The following is a 17,978-nucleotide window of genomic DNA, read 5'->3' as shown; positions in this document are numbered from 1 at the left end:
GCTACGCTCGGCCAGAGCCTTCCTGGAATCCCGGCTTCCTGGAGTCCCACCTGCCCCAGGAGATGGGGAGGGAGGGAGGAGGAGGAGGAGGAGGAGGAGCAGCACCTTCTGCCTGCCAGCAGAACCTTCCCAGAGCAATTCCAGTGCCCCCTTGCTGGGAAGATGGAAATTTGCTGTCTGAGAGATCCAGGAAGGCTTTTCCTTCCCTCTGACCTTCCACAGGATGAGTGGATATAGTGGCTTAGAAAGACAATCCCTTCCCCTGGAATTCCCTCACATCCCAGCAAAAAAACTCCCAAATTTGGTCTGCAAAGGATAGCTCGAGTGTACAACTCTCACCTCCTTTGGGCTTTTTTTAAGGAAGGGTTTGGGGGATTTTATTTTCCTTTGTTCTGGTAGGGGACTGTTCCCTCCGGGATCTGAATTCCAGTGTGAACAGATCAGGGCTTGTCTGGGGAGAGGGGGAGGGGGGAGATGCTTGTCGGATTTTCCAAGGCAAGATTTCCACAGCATTCTGAAATCCTTTAAAAATTCCTAGGGAACAACTCTTACAAACATGTGGCTAAGCCATCCCACTCCAGGAAAACCCACCACTGTAGGGAGAACTACAAGGGAATAGGAGCTTAATTTTGAAACAGGTCACACAGATCAATTCATGGAACTACCAAACTTCAAATCCTACGTCTATACTAACAGATTTCTCTGCATCCCGTTTGTTCTTTACCAGGTACTGCAATAAAGGTTATTTTATACAGTCCAAGGATATTTTTTTTTTTTTTAAATCAGGATATTACAAATGGTTCTTTGGGGAAATTTCCTTCTGAAAATGTTAAGCAGTAAAATTAAACCACGTAGCAGCACATTTTCATCCCCTAAAAATATAAAATAATATGTATATTATACAGGAAATCAGTCATGACAGAGCACAATCACCTGCCTTTGATGGCACTTGGTCATTGAATAATTAATTCCTTGATGCCAGAAGTCGGGAATTACCGATGCCAACAGAGGACTCGGGGAAAAAAAAAAAAAGAAAAGCATCACTCTGAGTGGAGAAGCCCCAACCTAAGCAGCGCCAAGGGGTCGTGGAATTCGGAGTGGCAGACTCCCTATCATCCTTACTGAGGTGGGAATGTTCCAGACATTGTACAAGGATCTGGAGGAGCTGAGCTGGACACGTGGAGATCCTACGAAGCTCGGAGTACCTGGAGCGGGGCGTCGCCGACGGCCGTGGGAAGCGCAGGATGGACAGGACGTGGACCGGGTTGGAGAGGGGCAAAAAAAAGAAACTTAATGTGACTTAATGACTGTCCTTAACATGCTAAGTGGAACTGACCTGCCAGAGAGAGAGAGAGAGAGAGAGAGAAAGGGAAGGAAAATTAGTGGATTTGGGGGATTAGAAAGCGGAGCACCCAAATGGGATGGGCAGCAAACAAAGAGATGGATCCATAGTCACGTTAAAAAAAATGATGGAATTTGGGTGTCACAAAATGAGCCAATTCTCCTGATGGAATTCGCTCTCTGCCGCCTGCAGCCTGGAATTATGTCTTGCCCAAACACTGTGGGAAATGGGTTTGTAGAAAATTCTCCACGAGTATTACAATTCACACCATCACAATCAAAACCCAACTATTTCCTAATTACAACGCACTATAAATGTTTCTTGGCCTATCAGCTTTTACCACACCATGCTACAAATGCCTTAAAACCAATAATCCAAAATTACCCCTCGTGAGTCCTGATACAATACAGCTTGCATCGTTCCATTTCTCCAAAGTATCTAATATTTTCTACAAAACCATCCTTTGAAACTTATTTCTAGTTCAATTTCTCTCTCAGCAATGTCTGTCCTATGCCATTGTATTTCTAAATCAACATTTCCTATCTCAAAATTTACACACAGATACACACTGTGTGAACCTTCTGTCGAGTTTTAAGAATTTTCTACAAATCCATTTCCCACAAACATTATCTGAAGGTCTAACTTTTTTTTTCCCCTTTTATTTTTTGTTTCTTTCATGGGATTTTTCTCTTGGCTCATTGGATGTGCTAAAGAGCTGGTGTGTGTTTATCTCATGTAATAAGTGGGTGAGAAAGTAACAGCAGCAGAGTTTGAAAATTATAAAATCCAAATGATGAAGAAATACAAATTCAAACCAATCCTTTTGTTCTCTGTCTTCTGACAGAGATTTTTTCCTGATATATATATATAGATAATATGATAAAATATGATATATACATACATATTTTATATATGTATATATATATGGTATATATATATTAAAAATAAGTGTTTACAGAAATACCTGAAATATTTTATATATAATATCATGATAATATTATAAAAATATACTCTGTAATTTTATATATGCACATTATAGAAGCACATTTTATTAAAACCCACATTTCCTTCTCTTCCATCTGCTGGGTTAATCAATCCTAACCACTGACCAGTCTAACAGCACTAAGTGTCTTTTATCTTTATGGTGAATAATGAATGAACACAAGATAAATCTCTCCTCAGCAAATGTTGGAATAGGAACCTCAATTTTATTTCTCTGTTAAATGACGATAAAAGAGAGTTTTGTTCTAGTGCCAGCTGGGTAGAACTGCACCATTCCAAAGCACTTTCTGCAGAGCCTAGGGATGTCTCAGCAATAATCAGGAAATAATCTGGATAAAGTTCTCCCTGCACTGGTAGCACCTTTACTAACACCCTTACTCAAACCCCTGGCTTTCCATCCAAGCTCAGAATTCAGATGACTCAGATACTCCCAATTTTGGCTGCCAAATAATTGGGATTTGCCAATAAAATTCTTAACCAAAGGACCAAACCTGAGAACTGACCTTCTCCAATCACTTCCCAGCCTTCCTGGACTGTACCTTCCACACTTATTTCTGGATGTGAGCAAAGAATCTAGAACACACTGTTGAAATGGTTTCATTCAACCTCTAGGGCTGCTATTTGGTTTTCAAATTTTTTCCTAATGTTTTTCCAGAAGCCCCAAGTCCATAACTTTTTCCAGTTTCTCCTGAGATCTTCCACCTTTTTTTTTCTCCAGCCTCATTTCCCCTGGTGCTCCTCTGCAACCTGGCCTGAACCTGGTTCATCTCCACAGCCCTCAAATCTAAACTCAGCATTTTAAATATCTGGTACTTTATGTCTCCTGATTGCTTTTTCTTGACTTCCACAGTCCTGTTTGTTATTACAAACCCACCTAGTTTGCAGTGTGATAATTTTATTAATACCTTTTATTAATCTACAGTTGTTCACTCGACACGTGTGGCCTGTTTGAGTCTGACTCTTCATTTCACTGCAGCTGGCAAATTAAAGGTGCATTTACTCGAGGCAGGTGGCAGCTTTCCCCCCTCAGAGTAGCTGTTACAAGAAATGTTTAGAAATCTTTGACAAGGCTCTGCATCCCACTCTTTGCCAGGTCACAGAGGTGGGAATGCAATGAAGCAGATGGACAGAGGCACCTCACTCCTGAGGTGGAAAAGCCAATTTCAGACCAGAATGGACAAAACCACTCAGCAAAGCCTTGCCCTAATTTACCCACAGAGGAAATATTTGTTGCTGGAGGCTCATGGCAGACACAATGAGCAGGAACAATCCCCCAGCACAATAACAGCTCGAGTGTGGCGTGATGGATGCTTGGCATGCAAGCCTGACATGAAACATTCCCCAAAAAAAAAGCTAAAAACCCCCAAGAGTGCCTCGAGGAGACCACAGACCATGAAGAGAGTTGTGAGACTCTCACAATTAATTAATCCTCAAGGAGGGCAAAAAGCCAGACTTGGAGGGACAAGTTTGCTGTCCCCAGGCTGCTTTTCAAAGCCACTTGCTGCCATCCAGCTCTTGGCATGTCTGTGGCATAAAGTGATCATGTAAAATAATGCAGATATAAAATCTCTCCAATAATGAGCATTTAAAGAAAGAAATGGGAGGACTGAGTCCATGGAACAGTCTCCTGGGAATATGCTGCTCATGTTTTGCTTGGGAGAAACTCTCAAGCCCTGGCAATTAAAGTGAAATATTTAGGGTTGTTTTTTTGGTTTTTTTTGTTTTGGTTTGGTTTTTTTTTGGTTTTTTTTTTTTTTTTTTTTTTTTTTTGTTTTTGTTGTTGTTGTTGTTGTTGTTTTTGTTTGTTTTGGTTTGGTTTTTTGTTTTTTTTCATAAAGAGAACTAAGAGTGCAAAGTATGCCAAATGATTACACTCAAATTTGGAGATGTCTCTTGCTGCCACTCACAGCTGCTCTACCCCTATCCCAGGCTGGAATATCCCAACATGGAAACACACCCATGGTACAGAAAGCAGAAGATGATGCTGGCAGAAGGAACCTCTGGATCTCTATTTTTACTATATGAGTTTCATACCTCTATGTGTGAATTTCAGTCCAGATTTACCAGAGCAGTTTTTAAAAAACTTTAAAGTGCTAAGTCATTAAAAAAAAAACCCTTCTCAGCAGCTGGCAAAGCCTCTTAACATGCACTCAATTAACGAGTATTGTAATTATCAGCAAACAACTATTAAAAATGGAAATGTAATTACTGTGGGTCACCTAAAAGCAAGATGAAATAGAAGGGAACTGAGTGATCAGCGGGAGAAGAGGTGAGTAAGTTACTCTGGCCTTACCTCTCGTTTATTTGGTGTTGTGGTAGTAGCTGGAGTTGGACATCCCTCCCCCTCGGATGGCGTGGACGGCCGTCGGAGACGACGCTGGGTAGTGACCAGGGCGGATGGGCTTGGCTGCAGAGGGGAAGGAAGAACCAAACAAGACGTTTTATCTTTCCCATTTTAGCTTTCCCATTTTAGCTTTCCCATTTTAGCTTTCCCATTTTAGCTTTCCCACATTTTAGCTTCCCACCTCCCCTTCTCCTCCAAGGCAAACCCCACTGTTTCCCAGCTCAGTGGTTTCTGATCCAGCTGTGCAGAGCACAGCACTCCTTGCCTTGGCCAACAACAAATACACCCATTTTCCTGCTGGCAGATCCTTTCTCCTGCTGGCAGAGCCCTTCCACCTTCCCATGCATTGGATCTGCAAAGATTATGGACTGAACAACAACAGATGGAAGTCACTTGGTGGGCAGTGAGGCACTTTTTATCTCCAACTTACACCATTCCAGAAGGTGTCAAGACAAAGCTTGGATGGCTCCCTACAAGAGGAAGCATTCAGGAGGTGACACTTTGTGCTGTGTGATTCTCCCTCAGGATTTAATACCCCAATATTGTCATCTCCATCTAAACCATTATCCTTTTTAATCCCAACAAATCATTCCAAGAATTGCCCCATTCCTCTGTTGTGTGCACACATTACATTGTGCCTCAGAGATATATCAATATCTGAAGTACAAAGGAAGATTTTTTTGGAATTAAATCACATGGAGGAGTAATCAGGGGGAAAAAAGAGAAATGGACAAGGTCCAGAAAGGCAAGGAAAGAATGAAAGTGTAGGGGGAGGAGGAGGAAGAAAGTCAGCGACTAATTTAAGGAGACAAGTTTTCAGGTCACTAGAAGGGCACACAAGACCCATTATGCCCTTTATTTACCCAGTGGAACAGCAGAGCCTCTTAAAACTCGAGGTGGGGCAAATTCCATGAAAAAGCGAGGCCTTTGAAGATTCCTGTGCAGCAGAGGAGAGGCAGCCCCTATGTTTTACTCTCCCCACTCAACCCCCAGCAAGCAGCCCGAGCCTGAAGCACGTGGCAGCCCCTTTAGCTCCATGTCCTCACCAATTTGGGCAGAGTGTGCTCTCCGGGCCATGTTTTTGGCTCTCACGGCCTCCTTAATGCGATCCACCTCCTGCTGGTAGCGCTTGCGGTCGCGCATGGCGTTTTCCTTGGCCTCCTTCAGTGCACTCTCCAGGGCCTTAACTCTCTCTGCCGTAGCTCGAAGGCGTTTCTCCAGCTTAGGAAGCTCGCAACGAAGATCTGCATTATCACGTACCAGCTGTGGGAAAGCGGTGCAAAATTAAAGGAGGTCAAAAGAGAGTGGCGAAAATCTCCTCAGAGAAATGGCGGGGAAAGTCCTCCTCACGAGGAGGGAGGAAACACCACCGGCTGCTCTCCATGCTTCGTGTACTAAAATGAAACAGATTTATTCCAGAAATTAATGTCAAAATCATAGTTTAAAGAAAAATTTAGAATGTCCTGAGCTGGAATGGACCCACAAGGTCAAAAGAAAGTGGTAAAGTTCTCCTCAGAGAAATGGCAGGAAAAGTCCCCTCATGCAGAGAGAGGAAACGCCACCGGCTGCTCTCCACGCCTCGTGTACTAAAATGAAACAGATTTATTCCAGAAAGTAATGTCAAAATCTTAGCTTAAAGAGAAATTTACAATGTTCTGAGCTGGAATGGACCCACAAGGTCAAAAGAAAGTGGCAAAAATCCTCCTCACAGAAATGGCGGGAAAAGTCCCCTCACGAGGAGGGAGGAAATGCCACCGGCTGCTCTCCACGCCTCGTGTACTAAAATTAAACAGATTTATTCCAGAAAGTAATGTAAAAATCTTAGTTTAAAGAGAAATTTACAATGTTCTGAGCTGGAATGGACCCACAAGGTCAAAAGAAAATGGTAAAATTCTCCTCAGAGAAATGGCAGGAAAAGTCGCCTCATGAGGAGAGAGAAAACGCCACCATGCTCTCCATACGTCATGTACTAAAATTAAACAAATTTCTTCCAGAAATTACTGTGAAAAGTTTAGGTTAAAGAGAAATTTACAATGTCCTGAGCTGGAATGGACCCACAAGGTCAAAAGAAAGTGGCAAAAATCCTCCTCAGAGAAATGGCGAGAAAAGTCCCCTCACGAGGAGGGAGGAAACGCCACCGGCTGCTCTCCATGCCTCGTGTACTAAAATTAAACAGATTTATTGCAGAAATTAATGTCCAAATCATAGTTTAAAGAGAAATTTACAATGTTCTGAGCTGGAATGGACCCACAAGATCAAAAGAAAGTGGTAAAATTCTCCTCAGAAAAATGGAGGGAAAAGTCGCCTCACAAAGAGACAGAAAACGCCACTATGCTCTCCATATGTCATGTACTAAAATTAAACATGTTTATTCCAGAAATTTATGTAAAAATCCTCAGTTAAATAGAAATTTAGAATGCCCTGAGCTGGAATGGACCCACAAGGATCAAGTCCAGCTCCTTACCCCACAGAGGGCACCCCAGCAATCCCACTCTGTGCCTGAGAGCATTGTCCAAGCTCAGTTTTACTCACAAAATTCACTTCTCTGGCTGAGAAGTTATATTCATTTAAATTGTCCAGAAAGAGCAAAGAAAAATAGAGTTTATTCCATTCAACAAGATGCCACAGAGCTGATCCTGAAAGATGAGGACTCCAGGACCAACTCTGCCACTGTAGAGCACTTGACAGCCAGATTTGCTTCTCTACACATCAAAAACTCCAGCAGAAACTCTATATTTCCTCAGAACACAGAAATCTCCAAGATTTTGTAAATCCTTGATCACCTCATTATTTTAAAATAATAATGCTTGAATATGTCTTACAGACAACACCAGGGATCACCCCAAATTCGTAATTTCCAGTGGTTCTGATGTGTTCACCTGTGTGTTCCCTACTCAGCCATGTGGGAGAACTGGGAACTTCACTAAGAAATCACTTTTAGGCCTGTAGCTACAAATATAATGATTATATCCAACTTTGAATTTGTGCTCTTCCTCAGTTTAATATGAACCTGAGCGAGGTCTATCAACTATACAAATCACATCCCATGCAGCAACAGCCAAGAGAGGATTGATTTTAATAAACACAAAAGTGATGCAAACGGGCAGAAAATCCAGCACAATTTCTACTGAACAGATTACACCACTGCTGGAAGTCAACAGAAATCTGCTCCAAAGGAGTGACTCTCCCTTTTCTGGAGTGAAAAGTGGATTAACAACCACATTAATAATACAGCAAAGCAACAGCATGTCCTGACATTCACACGTTGTTTAACAATCAGAGCATTTTACACCTGCTGGGCCAGGCTTAGTGCTGGAGAAAAACACAAACAAGCTAAAAAAACATGGTCACAATGTGCTTTTTCTGCAAGTGCTGAACCCTTGTTGTGTGAAGTATTTATGATGCAAAATCCAAGCAGGATGGTATCAAGTCCAATGTCACTTTTCCCTGTTAAGTTTCCTACAAGATCTGGATTCCAAGTTGGTTTTGAGTAAATAAACGCTAATGAGAGCTATAAAAATCCATATTTGAAACGCAGCAGATGCATGAAACGAGTGCAAAAAAAAGGCAAAAATGGTAAAAGAAAAACCACTCTGAACATGTCCCAGTTTCCACATTTAGAAAGTAGGTCTTAAAACCATCTGTTCCCTGGGAATCTGAAAACCCCAAACCTTAGCGGACACTCGTCGCAGTCCAGCACTTCCCGCTCTTTTGGCACTTCCACAGGAATAATTAAAGCTAATCTGGGAGTGTGGGTCACTAATACAGCTTCAGGAGAGTGCAGTGCACAGTGTTATGCCACTGCTCAAAAAAGAAATCAAAACAGTTTTGGTGTTTTGTGTTGTGCACCTGAACAGTAGCACACAGCTCCAGCATAGTGGGAGAGGAGATTTTAAGGAGAAATTGAGATTTTAAGGAGAAATTTTTTCCCTGTGAAGGTGGGCAGGCCCTGGCACAGGGTGTCCAGAGAAGCTGGGGCTGCCCCTGGATCCCTGGAAGTATCCAAGGCCAGGCTGGACAGGGCTTGGAGCAGCCTGGGATAGTGGAAGGTGAGGAACATGGCTGGGATGGGACTGGACGGGCTTTAATTCCAGATCTGAGATTGTATAAAACAGGAATTCCATGGAGGGAGGACACACAAGTGCACAAGCCCAGAAATGACCAACCTGGGCACAGAAAACCCCAATTCCATTGTTTTCATTGAAAACTCTGCTGGTTGAATCCACTCCAGCCACCTCCAAGGTGCCTCTGAGCAGCTTCAGGCCAGGAGTCAAGTTGGGGATGCACAATCCATCCAGAGAACAGCTATTTTTGTGTATTTCCTAGTGCCAAAACAGACCTATTTTCACAGAAAAAAAAAAAATTTCTTATTTACCACATTCCTAGAAGTACAGGGAGGGGAAGAGCAGCTCTAACTCCTAATTCCAAGGAGTTTAGTGGGTACCTTTTCCTCAGCCAGCACAGGTTACCTTCCAAAATTACCCTTGCAAATATTCAAAAAGTGCAAGTTTTGATGGAGGGAGGAAAGGAGGGAAAGGGGGAAAAGGGGGGGGAAAAAGGGGGGGGGGAAAAAGGGGGGAGAAAAAAAGGGGGGGGGAGAAAAGGGGGGGGGAAAAAAGGGGGGGGGAAAAGGGGGGGGAAAAGGGGGGGAAAAACGGGGGGGGAAAAACGGGGGGGGGAAAACGGGGGGGGAAAAACGGGGGGGGAAAAACGGGGGGGGAAAAACGGGGGGGGAAAGGGGGGGAGAAAAAAGGGGGAAAAAGGGAAAAAAGGTGGAAAAGGGAGGGAAAGGGAAGGAAAGGGAGCCTTTACCTGTTTGTGAACCTTTGTAAGTTGTTCCAGGTTGTTCTCAAGAAAGGAAATTTTCTGCTTCTGCGCAGCGCTTCCACCTCCATCATCACTGTCCAGTTCAACACTCTGCACACAACATTGCAGCACTCAGCAAAGCCAGGCACAAACTCAAGGGGAAGCTCAGCTCTCTGGCAAATTTGACCTCCCCAAAGGCAGGAAAGCCTTACAGAGCCCCAGATTTAAGAGAAATGATTTTAACTCTTTGTTTGATATTTAGGAATAACATTTCCCCTTAAATAAAAAGAAAAACAAGCAATTTTTACTGAACAATTATGGGGGAATCCTGAATAGGAAAATCAAGTTATACTAAATAATTTCTGAAGCTCATCAGAAATTATTTGAGAATTTTGTAGCTCAAAATTTGAGCTATTTTGTAGCTGAGAATTTTGAGAATTTTGTAGCTGAACTGCACTTGATAAGTTCATTTCCCTCACCCACCAACATTTTCCTCATCAAATTAGGGCCAAATAAAAGCTGATAAACATCACAACAGTTTTAATCTTGTTTCTCACTGCTACTAAAAATGATATTATCCCATTTTGTAAATGCATGCACTAAAGGCTTCCAGCAAATCACAAGAATAGTGCAAAAAAAAAGGAGAAGATTTGGGTTTAAAAGAGCAGGGTTTTACTTTTTTAACACGGGTGGTAAGATCCTGGACAAACAGCTTGCGCAGATTGTGAAGAGTCTGAAGCTCCCTTGCCTGGAATAAAAATACCAAAACAATAATTTTTAGAAAAGCACAAATGACTGGGACACAGTAGATGCTCTGGTTCAAAAGTTCTCCTTGGATTTGAGTTGGTAACAGGAGAAAAGAACTCTGGATTTTCTCTCTTTAGGAATCACTCTGAATGCCACAAAATAAACCCCATCCAGCCCTAAAGACCACACTGAAGAGAACAATTTATCCAAAATTGGTAAAAACAACCTTTTTTAATTTTAGTTTACGTAGTTCAAAGCTGTTTACCCAAAAATTAAAATATGTATCACCAGGGTATACAGATATAGGGGGAAAAGCTGAATAAAGTGTAATTAAGACCTACCACTGTTTCCTCCAGCCCTTTAAGGTCTTCTCTTGCTTGTTCCCTTTTATCATTAAGGAGTCTGGAGAGATCACAACATGGAACACAAATCAGTCACAATAAACAGAGGAGAATCAACCAGCATCCACCTGGAGCAGCACATCTGCAGGTGGCAGCAAATTGCACATCTCTGATTTCGCTTCTGACCGCCCCAAATATCCAATTTTATCACCTGGAAGGGCTGAGTCACCACCTCCATCCTTGTGTCCACACACGGGATTTTTCTCTTATTTCCAGGAAAGGCTTTGACTCAAACATCTGATTTAAAACCCCCCAAAAAAATCAACAAACCCCACCAAAAATTCCCAACTTCCTTCATGCTTGTTTTGCTGTGTATTAAGGAATGAGAGATTTAAAACTTGCTGGGATATTTTATAAAATCAGAGCTCTAATGACCTCTTTTTGGTGGCTATCAAAGCCACTATTGGTAATTATTTATTAGTAGCTCCTGCTGGCTTTGCTACTGAAATTATATTCTCAGTGTGAATATTTCCCACACAAATCCCTCTCCCTGGCACATTTTTCACACACAAAGAGGTTCAGGGATACCAAGTGAAGAAACTGTGCACTTACATGAGCTTTTCCAGTTTCGTTTCTCTTTCCTGGTCCTCAATTTTTAATTTATCATAATCAGCACTCAGCTTCTCCTGTTCCAGCTGCAGCTTCTGGTTCATGCTGGAAATGTGAAAGGAAAAGCCTGAACCCCAGGAGGAAGGGAGGGTAAATCTCCACAAACACAATGGGATTGGGCAGAGAAAAAGTAAAGCTGTAACTCCCTAATGAAAAACTCTAGAAGAAATGAAGCATAAAGAACCTGGAGGACATTATTTTAAAATATTGCAGAGCTAAATTCAGTGGTTTGTTTTGTTTGCCTTAAAGGAGGACCCAAATTGCTGCTGACAACTTTCTGCCTTGCTTCCTCATTTCCCTACAATTAATCTTTGGCCACACAATAAATGTGATAAAAGAATGCCTAGATTTTAGAAAAAGAAAACCACAGGAGCAAAACATAACAGAATCACACTGAAGTGCGAGGAAAAAAATATAAAAATGTGTGAAAGTGGGAGCTGTTGGAGTCACCCAGACTCTCAGAAGGACTGAGGCAGGGCTGGCTGCTGTGAGAATCTCAAAACCTTCCTGGGAATGTGGTTCAGTGGTGGCTGAACTTGATGACCTTAAAGGATTTTCCAACCCAAACGATTCCATGATCCTTTAAAACCTGCTCTCCTCCTACTGACCTGCAGGTGCAACATCCCCCTTTTTTTTTAAAAACTCTCTATAATTTTATGGCCTTGTTAAAGCTCCCCAATAAAGAATTAGGCACTGTAATCCACCCTGCAAAATAATTACAGGGTTGGCTGCTGCGTGTAAGGACAGAACTTGCAAAGAAGCATCAATCAAACCTAACAAAACCGAGCCCAAAGCAGCCCAGGACGGAGGAAGGGATGGAGAGGGCGAACTTACTCCCTGATTTCATCGATGATTTTCTGCTTCTCCTCGATCTCATCCCTCAGCCTGGACAGCTGCTTCTGGTGGGCTTCCCTGTGGCTCTCCATCTGCTGCTCCAGAGCCTTCTGCAAACACAGAGCTGGCAATCAGAACCCGGGACACGCAGCTCCCTCCTAGCCAGCCCCTGCATTTGAGGGAGAACTACCAAATCCATCCAGGAATCTGCCTGGCGATTCAGCACAAAACCCTGTGCCTGCTCGTCCAACCTTTTAATTCCGTTTTTAGCAACAGATGTACAACAATTTGGACTCACTTTCTTGCAAAAAGTACCCCATGAAAACCCAGGCCTTGGCCACAAATTTTACACCAATCCTCTCTTATTTCCCCAGTTTATTCACCCAGGAAACACTTGCACAGCTCTACCTGTGACAGAAATAAAACCCAAACCTCTGAGAATTGTTTAAACACAGCCCTGCTATTGAAATTGTTATTTAAATTTAAATTCTAGGGGTAAATATGCCTCAAGCAACAGGACAAAATAAATTTACGTCTTTTAGACTGCTAACAAAAACTTTGCTTTTTTCCTCGGAGCTGTCACGACTGCTTTAATCACTTTACAACTGCTTTAATCACTTAAAATTTTTATGATGGAGGGAAAAGTTCTGCAGCTGGCAAACCTCCTTGTGAAACTGTATTTTTCCTTGTCTGCAATTATTGCAAACATTTCCTGGCATTCCAAAGAAAAATACCAGAAAAGGGGTTTATATATTTTATTATTATTTCCAGGAGATAATCAGAATTCCAGCCAAACTCTGGGGAAGTAGCCTCTTTTAAAATCAAATTTGTAAGTACCTAAATGATACTAAACCCCAGCAGCATCCTTCACTGCTGAGCAAATTGACTTTCTGCAGAGCCCCAGCAGCAAAAAATTAGTGTAACACAGAGGTGAATCAATGTAATTTTTGGCCACGTGAACAGGAAGACAAAATTCCACCCCAATGGACAATCTCACCAAGAAATTCCCTCAAAATTTCCACTGTGCCAAACTACCTTCATCTCCTCTGCATCCTGGAGTCGTGTCAGGTGCTCCTTCTCCTTGTCCTTGAAACTGACTTCGTGCATTTTTTCTGTTTAAAGGTGGAGACAGTTTTAATTTTAAATTTAAATTTTGGATTTTTAAATAAATTTAATTTATTCCAGGAGATGGAATAAAGATTCTGTTCTAACAACGCAGGAGATAATAAAAAAAAATTTAAAAATAAATAAAAAGCCTTGTCCCCACCTGCTGCTCCCTCAGAGAGGGAAAATCCCTTGTGCAGAAATTCCAGAATGATTTTAAGGCTGCAAGGTTATAAATTGATATAACCCAGCTCAGCAAAGCTACAAGAACTTCTTTTGATACCTACACATTTTCCACATTAAATTGGAAGGGGAAAACCAAGCAAACCTTAAAAATGAAGTCAGCTGGGAAAGACACAGCTTGTGCTGTGGGGAATCTGAGGGAAGCAGCTTTGTTGGGAATGAGGCAGGGGGACAACTGAAACTTAGATAAATCCTTATTTTACACAAATCCAGAATTTCACAGAACGTTCAGCAAGATTGGTGCTGTTTGGTAAAGGACCTGTGTGGGGTTTTTATAGTTTCTCACATCATTGACACACAAAGCTGAGTCTCCTAAGGCAGCAACGACGGGACGCAGAGCTGTACCTTGAGCGCGTAACTTGGCCAGCTCCTCGTTGAGGGAGTCCTGGGACTCCTCCAGCTGCCTCCTCTTCTGCTCCATGTTCTGCATGTAGTCCGTCAGGGATTTGATCTTTGCTTCGTGCTTCAAAGGCAAGGAACAGCAGTGAGATGGGAGGAGCACAGCCGTGCCCGAAAAGGAGAGGAAACAAAGAATTTCCACATCCAGAGGTGATGACTGGGAGAAGTCACAGCAAAATGGCTGGGAAGGAGCTAAGAGCTCGAAGATCAAAGCAGGCTGTGCTTTTAGAGGTCTCACTTAGTAGCCCAGCTTGGAATTCAGGCAGTAATCCCAGAACAGCCCTGGAAGCTCCTGACTTGGTGTTAAACCAACAGCAGCAGCTTTCTAAAAGCACCAGTTGGCTTTGGGATCTTCAAGCTCTCCCCAGCCATCCTGATGGTCTGGTTCTGGCCAACAACCTTCTGAACGAGAAGGGCTTATGGGTAAACAGAAAACAGCAAAGTGTGTAGTGAAAACACTCAAAAGGTTTGACACGCAACAATTTTGACTCATTTTCTTGCAAAAAGTACCCCATGAAGACCCAGGGCTTGGCCACAAATGACACTGATTTTACAGCAAGCCTTTCTTATTTCCCCTGTTTATTCACTTGTACAACTCCACCTGTGACAGATAGAACTGGATCTCCCATTTGAGGATATCAATTAAGATATTGTCTGGATTATTGCATCTTAATTAAAAAGATTGAGTAGAATTTAACAAAGATGCTCTGCTGAAGGAAAAGGGGCTCTCCCTGCTCCAGGTTTGCTTAGGATAACTGCTAGGGAATGAAACTGGATCATGTCTTTCCCTTCCCTTGTCCCCTTCCGTGCATGAGAGGGTGTCAGAGCTCTCAGCCCCTCTCCACAGCCATCCCTGCCACCCACTCAGAACCTCCCACCCCCTGGATTTCTATCCCAGAAAGTTTTCCATGGCATTTTGTAGCTCGCTGCCTCCTTTCCTCGGCAGCACACCCACAGAGCAGGTCCAGGGAGCTCCCCAAAGGTCTGGCTTGTGAAAAACACGGTCAGTGATCTTTTAAAGTGATCCCAGATACAAATTACAGGAGCACAGAATGCACCAGGTTGGAAAAGACCTTCGAGAGTAACAAATTCCTGGTGAGGAAACCACTCCAGGGAGGAATTCCAGTGCCATTCCACCAAACACATTTTGACACCTCCAGCAGGACGTGACCTTGCCAGAGCTCAGGACACAACCTCAGGATGTGCTGAAAAACACTGAGGGGGGATGTCCTGGGGTGACTTCATGATTCTTGCATCCCCATTTGTCTGTTTAGCCCAGAAATAAGTTTTGCACCTTTAAGATTGAGATTATTATTGCACCTTTAAGGTTCTGAGAGCAAAGGCGGGGAGAAGAAGCACAGAGTTTGTTTTCAGGAGCCGCACTCGCTCCTCCACATTCCTGCAATATCTGTGGATGGACAGACAGCGGGACAGGGCTCTCCTTTGCTTTTAGTTATTTTTTAGCTAGCTGAGGCAGAGAAGTTCCCTGGACTGTGGTTTTTCTTTTTCTTGGGACTGTTTAAACCTGCTCTGGACTGAAGAGCACCGGCAGCTCACACCTGTGGCCCACAGGGCGAGGCCTGGGCCGTGGCATTTCCTGATAAGAGACTGAGTGAGCCGAGCTAGAGCCCACCAAGGGGACTTCTGACTTTGTCATCTCTTTTGTAGCAGCAAAAGGTTTTATTATTTAATATTGTTCATTTTTTGTGCTGGTGAATGCTTTGCCTGTTAAACAAACAGAGTTTTTCCACTTTTCTTTACCCAAACCACTTGGGGGAGGGGCTGCTTAAATCTGCTTTCTAGAGAAAAGCAGATTTGGAGGTTTTCTCCCATCTTTGCCCTAAAACAGGACAGGGAGGTGTGGAAAGAGGTTTTACAGCAACTTCTGTGAGCCAGAGAGAAGTTTGACAAGAGGATCCACGTTTACCCCTGAAAGAATTTCCTACCGAGGTCACTGACATAGAAACCAAGAAAGAAAGAAGGATAAATAAGAGAAAGCTGCAGCTGCCTGCTCCAATGAGCACTTTGTTTGTTTCTCATGACCAATGAGTAAACTTGTGAGGTTTGTAAGAATGTGTAAAAAGCACACATGCTACAATAAAAACAGTTTTGAGGCCTGTCGCCCTGTTCTTTTAAAGGTCTTCTAAAAGTTTTCTATACCTTCTGATGTTTACATATTTCTACTAAAGTTTCTCACACTGTTCATGTCAATAACGATTGTTTTGCGTTCTTCTTTGTGAGAAGAGAGAATTGCTGGGCTGTTGGTTTGACCAGTGTGGTTGGAGAGGCGGCAATTCCACCCTCCAACCCACTGTCACTTTTGGAATTCTGTAATGTTGCGAGGTCAGGAATAAACTTCCTCTCTTTCCCCTCTTTTACATCTAGCGTGAACGCGCGAGTGATTTCGCGTCGTGGCGCGACAGAAGCCTTCTGAAAATGGAGGCTGCTGCTTCGTATCACCACCATCTCAACTACATCAGGGAGGAAAGAGAGAGGAGGGAGCAAGGCAACGAAACACCCACGAGACAACAAAACGCCCACGAGACCACAGAACGCCCACGAGACCACAGAACGCCCACGAGACCACAGAACGCCCACGAGACCACAGAACGCCCACGAGACCACAGAACGCCCACGAGACTACGAAACACCCACGAGACCACGAAACACCCACGAGACAATAAAACACCCACGAGACAACAAAACACCCACAAAACAACAAAACACCCACAAAACAACAAAACACCCACAAAACCACGAAACACCCACGAGACCACGAAACACCCACGAGACCACGAAACGCCCACGAGACCACAAAACGCCCACGAGACAATGAAACACCCACGAGACCACAAAACACCCACGAGACCACAAAACACCCACGAGACCACAAAACACCCACGAGAAAACAAAACACCCACGAGACCACGAAACCCCCACAAAACAACAAAACACCCACGAGACAACAAAACACCCACGAGACAACAAAACACCCACGAGACCACAAAACACCCACGAGACCACGAAACACCCACGAGACCACGAAACCCCCACAAAACAACAAAACACCCACGAGACAACAAAACACCCACGAGACAACAAAACACCCACGAGACAACACCCACGAGACCACAAAACACCCACGAGACCACAAAACGCCCACGAGACCACAAAACGCCCACGAGACAACAAAACGCCCACGAGACAACAAAACGCCCACGAGACCACAAAACACCCACGAGACCACAAAACACCCACGAGACCACGCTGCTCTGCTCCACCAGGCCCATTTCTCACTCCTGGCGCGCGCATTCCGTGGGGAAGGAGGGCTGGAGCAGGCAGGAGCAGACCCACCTGGGAGATGAGGAGCTGGCAGGCCGCCAGCTCCCTCTCGCTGGCGTTCATCTTCCTGTTGGAGTCCATCTGGGCGCTCTCCAGCTGCTTGCTGCGGTTCACCAGAGACTTCACCTCCGACTTCATCTTGCTGATGTAGAGCCTGGCCATGGTGAACTCCTCCTCGATCACCCCGTTCACATCTGCCAACTGAGCACACAGGGACGGCCAGCTGCTCGCACCCAGAGCTTCTCTCCTGCTCTGGGAACCAGCCTGGAGCCTGGGTCTGCGATTTGGGATGGTTTTATAGGCCAGGGGTATTTTAGAAAGAGACTTTGGAGCAGGGGAGAAGAGTATGAATTATTTCTGAAAACTTAAAACTCATATTTGGAGAACAAAAAAATCAGAATTCGAATCTTTTCGCAAAGCAAAGAGTGCTTGTTATATTAATGAGATGTCTTCCTTCAGAATTTTTGGTTTGATTTGTCCTTTTATCTTGTATATTTTATTTTAATTTATCTTGTATAGTTCACATTTGTGTGAAAGGATATCATATAGGGATATCACATCCAGGTATTAGGCTGGAGATCAGGGAAAGGTTCTTCCCCCAGAGGGTGCTGTCACTGCCCAGGCTCCCCAGGGAATGGGCACATTCCCAAGGCTGCCAGAGCTCCAGCAGGGTTTGGACAGTGCTCCAGGGATGCCCAGGGTGGGATTTTGGGGTGTCTGTGCAGGACCAGGAGCTGGATCCATGATCCTGTGGGTCCCTTCTAGCTCAGGAAATTCCACTGAGGAGCTGTGCAGGCTCTCCCTG

General features: G+C 43.8%; 1 protein-coding gene across 1 annotated transcript in view; it reads right to left on the bottom strand.

Moving 5' to 3' along the window:
• Positions 1 to 6: 6 nt before the first annotated feature.
• KIF5C (kinesin family member 5C) overlaps positions 7 to 17,978 on the bottom strand; it is a 76,643-nt gene continuing 58,671 nt past the window's right edge. Inside the window, exons 16-26 of the mRNA XM_053947488.1 lie at positions 17,186 to 17,374; positions 13,778 to 13,895; positions 13,121 to 13,197; positions 12,086 to 12,195; positions 11,195 to 11,296; positions 10,583 to 10,643; positions 10,171 to 10,242; positions 9,501 to 9,605; positions 5,735 to 5,951; positions 4,638 to 4,751; positions 7 to 1,336 (exon numbers count right to left, since the gene is read on the bottom strand). Coding sequence (XP_053803463.1) covers positions 4,645 to 4,751; positions 5,735 to 5,951; positions 9,501 to 9,605; positions 10,171 to 10,242; positions 10,583 to 10,643; positions 11,195 to 11,296; positions 12,086 to 12,195; positions 13,121 to 13,197; positions 13,778 to 13,895; positions 17,186 to 17,374 — 1,158 coding nt within the window. The 3' untranslated portion in view covers positions 7 to 1,336; positions 4,638 to 4,644. The remainder of the gene's footprint in view (positions 1,337 to 4,637; positions 4,752 to 5,734; positions 5,952 to 9,500; positions 9,606 to 10,170; positions 10,243 to 10,582; positions 10,644 to 11,194; positions 11,297 to 12,085; positions 12,196 to 13,120; positions 13,198 to 13,777; positions 13,896 to 17,185; positions 17,375 to 17,978) is intronic.

Source organism: Vidua chalybeata, chromosome 7, assembly GCF_026979565.1.
Source record: "Vidua chalybeata isolate OUT-0048 chromosome 7, bVidCha1 merged haplotype, whole genome shotgun sequence".
Classification (NCBI taxonomy): Eukaryota; Metazoa; Chordata; class Aves; order Passeriformes; family Viduidae; genus Vidua; species Vidua chalybeata.
The sequence above is the reverse complement of the archived record's forward strand: the minus strand, read 5'-3'. Positions and strand labels throughout refer to the sequence as shown.